The 11,561-nt window shown below is 39.0% G+C and overlaps 1 protein-coding gene across 1 annotated transcript in view; it reads right to left on the reverse strand.

Annotated features, from left to right (window-relative positions):
* The window catches only part of LOC120236419 (N-chimaerin), an 87,043-nt gene extending 76,057 nt beyond the window's left edge, over positions 1–10,986 (reverse strand). The window contains exon 1 of the mRNA XM_039239210.1: positions 10,963–10,986. Within this exon, the coding sequence (XP_039095141.1) occupies positions 10,963–10,971 (9 nt within the window). The 5' untranslated portion in view covers positions 10,972–10,986. The remainder of the gene's footprint in view (positions 1–10,962) is intronic.
* Positions 10,987–11,561: the final 575 nt, after the last annotated feature.

The following is an 11,561-nucleotide window of genomic DNA, read 5'->3' on the forward strand; positions in this document are numbered from 1 at the left end:
CCACCTCCCCATCCTCCCATGCACACTGCAGATATAAGTTATGGAAATCCTTTCCCCTCAAAATGCTTCATTAATTTAGAACCAGATAACTCTAAAGAGTAGACAGGGTGGCTATGATTACATATGAAGCTAAAGTGCAACTCTATATTCAACAAGTGCAGAAATAACGCTTCTCTCCCATGAAAGTCTTTTCCATTTTAAAGATAAAGACTGTTCCAACTGTGTATGCTTTTTAAAATTTTTAATGTTTATTTTTTATTTTAATTTTTTTAATGTTTTACTTATTTCTGAGAGAGAGTGAGAGAGAGAGAGACACAGCGTGAGCAGGGGAGGTTCAGAGAGAGGAGACACAGAATCTGAAACAGGCTCCAGGCTCTGGGCTAGCTGTCAGCACAGAGCCCGATGCAGGGCTTGAACCCACGAACTGCAAGATCATGACCTGAATCAAAGTCGGACGCTTAACCGACTGAGCCACCCAGGTGCCCCTGTTTATTTATTTTTGAGAGAGACAGACAGAGAGAGTAAACTGTGGAGAGACAGAGAGTGGGCTGAATCCAAAGCAGGCTCCAGCCTCTGAGCTGTCAGCACAGAGCCTGATGCGGGGCTTGAATTCGTGAACTACAAGATCATGACGTAAGCTGAGGTCAGGCACTTAACCAACTGAGCCACTCAGGTGCCCCTGTGTATGCTTTTTTAAGTTACCCCCAAATTACTTAACTTATAAATTTAATTTTTTGGTTTGATACCATTATTCTTGAAGAAATACTGATTTTTAGAGCATTAAATATGCTGGAAAAAAATGTCTTATTTGAAGCGGGAAAGCCATTTATGAGAATAAACAAAATTCTAAATTTAGAAAGCCTATTAAAATGACTAGTATAATCTAAATTATGTTAATCTGAATAAGCAAATGAACCATTTTTACTTAATCTTTTAAAAAAGCAATTAAAGAAGGTTTGTTATTATAAAAACATAGCATGCAGGAAAAAAAACCACCGGTTACCAATCACTTAACAAAACTTCCTGGCAGAAAGAATTTTCCTCTCTGAACCAACATATCACTATTTAAATCATGAGGATAATCTTCACGTTTCTTTTTAACATTCTTGGTGTATAAGACAAAAAATTGGCTTCATGAAAAGACCCAAAGTTGTCTTGATTAGTATTGGACACAGTAGCCCAAATGAGCAGTATGCAATAAATATTCATAAAATGAGCGAATAAAAATGTATTAAGGGATTGGGTAAATAACTGCTGTATATAAACACAATGGAATGTTACATAGGGGCATCTGGGTGGGTCAGTCGGTTAAGCATCAGACTCTTGATTTCGGTTCAGGTCATGATCTTGCGGTTCGTGAGTTTAAGTCCCACACTGGACTCTGCACTGGCAGCGTGAAGCCTGCTTGGGATTCTGTCTCCCTCCTTCTATGCCCCTCCCCCACTTGCTCTCTACCTCTCTCTCTAAAAAATAAATATTTTAAAAAAGGAATGTTTTGTAGACATTTAAAATAATAGAGCAGAAATATATTTATTCATATAGAAAGATTTTTCATAACCTAACAGTAAATTACAAAGTAGTTTATATAGAAGAAACCTGTTTTCATTCTCTTCTCTCTCCTTTTCACTCTCTCACACACAGACAGACAGACAGACAGACACACACACACACACACACACACACACACAGAATATACAGAATATTGTTGGTTATGTTATCCATCAATAATGGGGTTTGATGTGATTTCAATACTAGTTTTTAAATACTTTTTTCTTTTTGTAGGAAATGAACAAGGATTGCTCATACAATAAAAACAGAAAAATTTAAAATAATCTGCATAGGAAGGCTTGAAGGAAATCTATCAAAATGTTGACATACACTGTGGATGGTGAGGCTATGAATAATCCTATTTTTCAGATTTTCATAAAAAATATATATTTCCTTAAGAGCAGGGGAGAAAAACTCTCTTAAATTCATTTATTATATATATCAACACATGATTCCTTTTTAAAATTTAAGAACAGTTTCAGGTCACATGATTGGATTTGTTCATAAATACCGCACATACATACACAGGTATAACATGGTAAACTAGTCAGTGCACAAAACATTTCTACAATTCTTCTCTTCTCTACTTCTCCTCACACTCTTGTGCTCTTCTCTCTCCACCACTATACCCAGTCCTCGCAGGCTTAAGAAGCAGCAGACCTCAAAAAAGCGGCCAACAAACCATGCAGAATTCTCAAAGAGGGTCATGAGGTTTTAGAGCTCCTGAGACCTGCCTGCTTAGAGAACAGTTCTAGATCACTGGAGAGCCTGCTCTAGTTAGTCAAACTGCATTGACGCAGATTACTAAAATTCTTATGCGAATTATTAAGAAATTAGAGTACAGTCAAGGCTCTGCATCGATTAACACTCCCCTCATTCACTCATATTCCAACAGTTTTGTCTGATGGAGACAGGAGAAAGCTAACCTCGTTTCTCCAGGAATGTTACACAACCCACAGTTCTCACATGGGAGCTTGTCCGACAAGAGATGATCACTCTTCACCTGGGAACGAGAAGAGCTGAACTCCAGTCTTCAGGATTCTTGAGTGGGTTGTACCTGCAAGCTTTCACGGATCATAGGAAGAGACCTCTAACTGCTCTAGTGGGCTCAACAAAGCTGGAAGAAAAGGCGTCAGTGGTATTCCGTAGGGAATTCGGAAACCAAACCACTGCCAGAGGATGCCTTTTCCCATCTGAGCAAACTGCAAAGAGGAAGCAGAAAGGGTAGTTTTTCTCATTGTGATACTTGGTACCAGGTGGTACAGTTCCCAGTCAGAGACTCAGGGACACTGTACTTGCCATCAACTGGGACTGAGACTAGCATCTGCCATGGGACCTATTCCAGAGAGGAATGGCCAAGAGACGGCAGTGAGGAAAGGAGAAAGCTGGCTGAGTGCTTCTGGCTCAGGTCCAAGATGCCAGCAGAGCAGAGATCTTCCTCCCTAAGAACCCTCTCTCATTGTGTTCCCACATTTTTGAAGTCCATATCATAGATTAAAAATGGAAAAGCCCATAATGACAGGATTGAAGCCATCAACAAGTTATAGTGCCTTGCAATCAAAACACATCAATAATTCTTTTGTTGTCCATATTTCTCTAAAATGAAATGACTTGAGAAATTTTACATCTAAAATCAAGATAAGAAAGGCAGGTATTTAAGGGTGCCTGGGTGGCTTAGTCGCTTAAGCATCCAACTCCTGATTTTGGCTCAGGTCATGAGCTCATGGTTCATGGGATCGAGCCCCACCTTGGGCTCCACACCGATATGGCAAAGCCTGCTTGGGATTCTATCTCTCTCTCCAATAAGTAAACTTTAAAAATTTTGTTAAATGTTTTACTTATTTCTGAGAGAGAGAGAGAGAGAGGAGAGAGAGAGACAGCGTGAGCAGGGGAGAGTCAGAGAGAGAAGGAGGTACAGAATCTGAAATAGGCTCCAGGCTGTGAGCTGGCTGTCAGCACAGAGCCCAATGCAGGGCTCGAATCCACGAACTGTGAGATCATGACATGAGCTGAAGTCGGACGCTTAACCGACTGAGCCACCCAGGCGCCCCTCCAATAACTAAACTTTTTTTTAAAAAGGTAATAAATGGAAAGAAAATGAAAAGTGCTATGCGTGTGGAAAACTAAAACATTAAAAAGAATGCCACCTGTCACATCACCACTTAAAAAAGTTCTTGTCCTGACAGAGACCGAATCAGTGGTTGAACTAGAACTGGGGATGGGGGTACAATTTTGTACAGAGAGACACCAGGGGTATGTCCTGGAATAGTGAGATGTTCTATACTTCATTGCAGTGGTGCTTACACAGGTCTTTGTATTTACCAAAGCTCACCAAACTACACACATAACTGGGTGGATTTTACTGTATATAAATTATACTTTAATAAAGTTGACTTATAAAAAATTCTTGGAAGATGAGCCTATAAAGAGATATGGGCTTGCTCATGTGCAGTTTCCCCATTACAAGGAAAAACAGAACCTTCTCAAGGGAGAGGGGAACTATACAGTTTTTTCTCACTATGAACTTGAACAGCAACCCAAAGTCATTCTCAAGTTATTGAGCAAACTACAGCCATGACAGGGATCTCCTTCTGCTGAGTGGGTGAAAGAAAGAAAGGTGTGGATCTCTTAGATGGTGCTACATAATCTGTAGTTCATATAAAAGCTTCTGCTTTTGAAGAAGAATTTTATACTAAAGGTGGGGTCTTTTTTAATCAAGCAATGCTGGTAAGTACAAACTGGAGTAATTTAGAAATTATCAAAGATAACCCTCATGCACTGTTGGGTGGGAATGAACACTGTGGCAGCCACTGTGAAAAAGTGTGGAGGCTCCTCAAAAAGTTAAAAATAGAATTACTCTATGAGCCAGTAATCACACTACTGGATATTTACCCAAAGAACACAGAACCACTAATTCGAAAAGATATATGCACCCCTATGTTCACTGCATTATTTACAATAGAAAAATTAGAGAAGCAGCTCAAGTGTCCATTGATAGATGAATGGATAAAAAGAATGTGGTGTGTGGACACACACAGGAATATTATTCAGCCAGAAAAAAGAATGAAATCTTGCTAATTACAATGACGTGGATGGAGCTAGAGGGCATTATGCAAGTGAAATAAATCAGTCAGAGAGAGAAGACAAATAGCAAATGATTTCACTAATACGTGGAATTTAAAAACCAAACAAAGAAAAAAAAAGACAAACCAAAAACCTATAGAGAAACTATCTTTTAACTGTACAGAACAAACAGATGTTTACCAGAGGGGAGGGGAGGGTATGGGTTGGGGTGGGCAGGATGGGTGAAACAGGTGACGGGGATTAAGAGTACACCTATCGTGATGAGCACTGAGTGATGTACAGAATTACTGAATCACTATATTGTACACCTGAAACTAACATAACACCGTATGATCACTATACTGGGATTAAAATGTGAAAAATTTAAAAAAAATTATAAAGCTTCCTAAAACAGAAAGAAAACCCTACCAAGAATAATGTTTAAGTTGTAAAACTTAGTTCATTAACAAACCTACAGCATCTAGTGAATTTTCACTGGATGGTTTTAGAACCTGAGGAAATAGAGGATAATAGAGCTGATTCATTCAAGTTACTGAACAAAACAATGAAATAAGGTAACAGCACACTCAAAAGGAGTGACATAAACAAGGGCATGGTCAGTTGCCAGTATAGATGTCTAGAATTTCTTACTGAAAGAATTTATTTTTGCAATATAATGCCCAGGTCTAAGCATTTTTGACCAGGTGTAGTAACTCAAAGGAGACCCAAGAAGAGTTAAAGACAAACTTATGAGGCCATTTAAAACAATTAAGGTCTCACAATTTGGGTAAGGAAAGGCTCAGTCATGATATACCAGCCTCTGAGAGGTCTAAATATTAGGGAAAAAGAAAGTACTCCAAGTATAAAGGGAAATAGGATGCAATAAAAGGCCAAAGATGAAAATCACAGATTCAAATCATTTAGGATGAGATCTAATGTAAGGATTCATTGAAACTAGGGGCGCCTGGGAGACTCAGTTGGTTGAGTGTCCGACTTTGGCTCAGGTCATGAATTAGTGGGTTCCAGCCCCACATCAGGCTCAGTGCTGACAGCTCAGGGCCTGGAACCTGCTTTGGATTCTGTGTCTCCCCCGCTCTCTCTCTGTACCTCCTTACCTCCCTCCTTCTCTCTCTCTCTCAAAAATAAATAAACATTAAAAAAAATTTTTTAAAGGATTTCTTGAAACTGTAAAGTTTTGTTTTAGAATTGCCCACAGAATTGGTTTGTGGGCAACATGGGAAAGCCAGATTATTGCTTGATAGTCTCAACTCCCTTTGTACCCCAAAATGCTACTACTCCTAAAGCCACCAGAACTGGTTCCTGTTTCACAAAGTTAAATGGAGAGGCCACCAATGATTATCTCCTCACCAAAATGCTGAAGACTCTGAAATAGCAACTGTGAAAGAATTTCTAACAGCTTCCTTTCCCAACCCTCAAGCCAGTAATGTAAGAGTTATTTTATTTGTTTAATTGGCTCATATACAGAGATCTTCCAAAACTGCAGCTGGCTTGGTAAATTACAATTTGGTCTTCTGTTGGCCTGGTTTTTAGAGCTGAGGAATTGATGTTTACTTCCGTTTCCATCTTTCCATCTGGTTTTCCTAATGGCTTTTAATTACTAATCCTTTCTGTGGGTGATAAGATGGAGGAACAGATGAGATTCATGCAAAAAAATGTCCTAGGCCCCATTTGAGTTTCCTTTAATCATCATGAGATTCTCTTGTGGGGTGTACACTGTCCCAACACATGCCCAATATGAGTCTGGGGAGATGCCACTTCTCTACCATCTTGGCTTCTCTGCACATAACCCTAAAAAGGTACATTTCTGTGATACTGCCTATCACAAAGATGATTTTTCTGTACCTCAGATGCTTTACCTATGGAATAAGGAATGGCTGTCCCTACCTCAAAGGCACATCCTAAAGATTCTGAGTTCTTAAAGGAAAAAGAATATAAAGTACCAAATCAACTTGAATTACTATACTTTTCTTCCTCAGATTTGGCTGAATTCATAAAATATACTAATTTGTTCATTTAGTTAGTCGACAACCGTTTATATAAAATCCAAGGTGCCTGACTGAGAAGTGAAACAATACTGGGAGATTAAAGCCTTGAAACTGGAGTGGGATGCCAGAGTGTCCTATTAATTTCTGAGCCATGATTCTGAAAAATCAGTTCTTGTCTACAAAAGTGTTTTCTGTGACCTGCTGGGCTATTAGAAAAGCAAACTCGCACCAGAGTAAGTCCAACTTAATACTTATTGAACTGCAAAACTATTCAGATGATATAGGCAGGTTGCCTTTTGCTCACTGCTAATTAATTAAGGTAGAAACAATGAACACATTAACAGGGCTTCTATCTGGTACATCTTTTATCCCTTCCAGAGTCCAGCCTGTTTCCTCACAAACAGGATGCGTGCAATAAATGTTGAGTTAAATGCAATTAATTTTCATAGGAGAGGAGTTAGTGTTCATCGAAGCTGAAAAAGAAATGGGGATGATATTTCTGCAATGCTCTTTAATTATTTATGTTCCAAGATAACTCTTGAGTAAAAACACGAATCTATTTATATAGATATCTCATAGAAGACTACCTAGAAAGTGAATTGTGAAGATGTTGAGGCAAAGGAAGGAGAGGGTTTGCCTAGCTGAAGTTAAGAGAATAGTTAGAAATCCAGGGAAATTTGAGAGATGCTAATGAACTCAACATGGGATGCACCTTCAATAAAAGTTCACTGACAGGCAGAGAAGCAGAAGACGTGTCTTACATTCAGGGAAAGTAGACTTAACATACTGGTCAATACTAAAATGCAAATACCAGAGAAAACTCACATATTTTAGCCTTAAAAATCCTTAGCACAATACTGAGCAAAGACATGCTTCCTGATTACACACAATCAGAGGCATCATAGTAGTACTAAAAGAGAAACTCCCACTATTGGATGAAGCGATTTGGAGCAGTTTGATGTTATCCTGTGAATGAGGAGTGCACTTTGAGTAATGAAAAGATGGATCCTGAAGAGAAACCTAAACATCCCGTTCCCAGCAAAGGCTGGGGAAACAGTACTCACACCCATGAATGGGCATCTGGTTGGTGATTGTGCCGATCCCAAAGTCAATAACGCATCACATACGGGGAAGGCCACTTTGCAAAATTTCATGAATATTCATAACCACCAGTATAATGGAATCCATAGTCCTCATTTTAGGGATCACGGCAAATTGAGATCCAGGGAGATTTAGCACTTGCTCAAAACCACACAAACTAATATATACTTATACACTGACTATGTAGGATTTTAACTCTACTTGACTCTTCCTTTTTGTTTTGTTTTAAATTTTCTTCTTAATGTTTTTATTTATTTCTGAGAGAGAGAGATAAAGCATGAGCAGGGGAGGGAGAGAGACACAGAATCTGAAGCAGGCTCCAGGCTCTGAGCTAGCTGTCAGCACAGAGTCTGATGCGGGGCTCGAACCCATGAACTTTGAGATCATGACCTGAGCCGAAGTTGGACGCTTAACCGACTGAGACACCCAGGCACCCCCTAACTCTACTTGAGTCTTAAGAAGGATACTTAGGGGGGAAAAAAAGAAGGATACTTAGAGATGACAAACTCACTATTAGAAGTTCTGTAGGGCAACTATAGTCTTTCTCATAAATGACTAAATTGGTTTCTTCATACAAACAGGTGACCCTGGGCACATCTGGCAGTTCTCTGAGTGCCTGTTCTCCCCTGGAAAAACTGACCCTAACCTTGAATAAGCCACAATGGAAGTGTCAGCACATAAATATGACTAGGGGAGAGAGGGATGGATATGGATAAAGGCAGGCTTAGGAAGGAAATGAACAGAAGGAGCATAATTTGGGGAAGAATAAGGAAGGAAAAGAAAAATACAGGCTTTAAATTGTTTTTTAATGTTTATTTATTTTTGAGAGATGGAGTATGAGCAGGAGAGGGGCAGAGAGACAGAGAGAGAGAGAGAGAGACAGAGAGACAGAGAGACAGAGAGACAGAGAGAGGAAGGGAGACACAGAATCAGAAGCAGGCTCCAGGCTCTGAGCTGTCAGCACAGAGCCCAACGTGGGGCTTGAACCCATGAACTGTGAGATCATGACCTGAACCGAAGTCAGATGCCTATCCAACTGAGCCACCCAGGCACCCAAAAAAAGACAGGCTTTAAAAGGTGGGAAAGTATAAAATCAAAGAATAGTTTTCTGTAGATTGATTCATGCTACCCCCTCCTCTGATATTGTCACTTTTGTAATAATTAAATTTAAGTATGGCTTTCCTGATTTCTACATTGAGATTATAAGGATACGAAAAATATGCTCTATAAATATTTTTTAAGCAAAGTAAAAACATTTAGAAGAGCTGCTTCGTGGGAGAATAAGACAATTAGCAGACCAGACTGCCTGGGCCCCTTTTGCCATTCCCAGGGACAAAGACTCCTGTCGTTTTATGGTGGTACCAAAAGAAGTCCAATAGTTCTGGTAGTTTTTTGGCAGGGCCCTGATTACATTTCAACTTCAAATTTCACAGGCTTTTCAATGCATATGCAATCTGGTGATTCCCAAAGAAATCTTTAAAAAGTGGAATTTAAATGTAAAAGAAATTCTTTAAGAATAAATTAATATGGTAGTATATGCCAAGCATTACAATCATTCCAAACTTCCAGGGGAAGAAAAAACACATATACACACACAGACACATATAGGTTGTTTGGCTTGGTGAAGTTCCACAAAACCAAGAAATGGATTTTGCACATCCTTGCCATCACAGATCACTCTTACATGTGAGACAGGTTTGGGGCTTAGAAGACTAGATTCTAAAGTAATGAGGTTCTGGTTAGGTTTGCAGTTCTAACTCACAGCACAGTTTCTGAAATGCAAATTAATGTATTTTATTTGGCAGTTTATATTATTAACAGTTATGAGACATTTTTTAAAGCATGGCTTTGGAGAATTTAAAATCACATTATTAATAAGTATAAAATCATCATACAAATTGTTGCATTCAGCCATTGGTCCAATATCTGTTGAAGCAAACATATTATATTTACTACTTGGGAGAAGAAACCATTCAAATACAGTTCCAAAATAAATTTTGAAAAAGTAACTAATAAAAGCTGGGCTCATGGCACGTGTGGATACTACAGTTAAGCCATTTTAGGAGAGAAGGAACTCTGGCTTTTCAACAGGCTACCACTTCATGATTAAATTTCTCTTAATATTTTTTGAAAAGAAATGTAAGTTTCTGATTGATACTTAAGTTGGAGAAGCAACTGAAGAGTTAATGAAAAATGACACAATGGAAAAAAAAAACCTGAAGAGTTAAAAAAAAAAAAAAAAGAGTTGGAAAAAAAATCTCCCCCTCACCACAAGCCCCAAGATTTCCTAGGGACAGCTAAGGACCTTCAGGATTCACTTCCTGTGGCAAAGAACTCTATGGCCATCAAACCCTCCTGATAACCTTCCACATAGCGCAGATGCTCAACTTACACCTTAAGGACTGGAAAAAAAAAAAAAAAATACGCGTGGAATTCTCACCCTTTAATTTTAGAACAAGGAAAGACGTTAAAAGATATTGGATTCAGAATTTCCCCAAGTGGATTTCATGATATATTATTTTCCTGAATAATTTTCTGAAGAGTGGCAAGGTGATTCAGATAAGTCTGGGAACACTCTTGGAGAGCCATAATACATATTAGGTCATTAGCAAACCAGAGAGGCCTACAGAAAAGAAATAGGTAAGTTAAAAAATGTTTTCATCAAACCTACTTGAGCACAGAGCCCTTTTTGCAGCAAGCATCTATTAAAATCTTGTAAAATTACTGTTCTAGAGAAAACCTCTTATCTATGAAGAATCTGAAGTCCAGACAGGCTGGGGGGTTGTCCTAAAGTCACACAATTAGTTGGTAGATAAGCTAAAAATAGATCTCCCCTTTCAAGACCAGACTTCAGTGCTATTCCTAGTACTGTGTTCTCAGTCTCCTACAACACCTACACTCCCTGAAGGATGACAGACTATGAACAATAACCACATCTTCGAGATCTAGTCCAAAGCCCTCTTGTTAAAGGTGGGGAAATATAGTCTCAGAGAAGTAAAGCAATCTGTCCAAAGTGACACATGAAATCAATTCCTGGAACCTAGCTCATAACTCCAATACCAGTAAACCTTCCACGACAGCATACTAACTCCTGCGAAATCAACACTTTTCACCTCTGAGGGAAAGGTAAGCCCCTCGTGGACAAGAGGGACTTTAGCTATTCAGGATCCAGTAAAATACTTATTAAATCATACTTGTGTCAAGAGATATTTTAAATCAATTAAACATGATTGTCTTTACTTACAAATGTCATCAACTGTGACAGGGAATCAATGTTTCAAGCTCTTGAACAGGTCATCATCCCTGTCCTGTTGGATGACACCTATAAATAAAATAAATCTATTTTTGAGTGAGTAGATTTTAAGCCAACTAGATTTAAGACGCATGCAGTTTAAAGCAAAGAGAAATATTTTTTTAATGATCCTTAACTATGTACCGCTGGAGGGCAATACTTTCCGGTGCCAGCCACCTCACTCCACGTGGCCGACGCTGGCCGCCAGCGGCAGACAACCCAGGCAATGTAACAGGTACTGCTGCCAGTATACATGGGGAATCATGGATCCCAGAGCTACAAGGGTCCCCTACACATCATCTACCTCAGGCTCTTTCTTCTGTGAATACTACTTTCACTTTGTAGGAGGAACAGCCAAGACCCTATGAGGTTAAATGACTAGCCCAGTGGGAAATAGCTAAGTGTCTTTAGCGCAAGTCTCTTGATTTTGAAAAGTAAATCCAGAACACATTAGCAAAGGTTATCATTAGGCCAATCAACCCTAAAAAATTCACGTGGACACATTTTAAACACAGTCAGAAATGTTGACTTAGAATATTCTATCACATCTG

Source organism: Hyaena hyaena, unplaced genomic scaffold (assembly GCF_003009895.1).
Source record: "Hyaena hyaena isolate Hyena2069 unplaced genomic scaffold, ASM300989v1 scaffold_154, whole genome shotgun sequence".
NCBI lineage: Eukaryota > Metazoa > Chordata > Mammalia > Carnivora > Hyaenidae > Hyaena > Hyaena hyaena.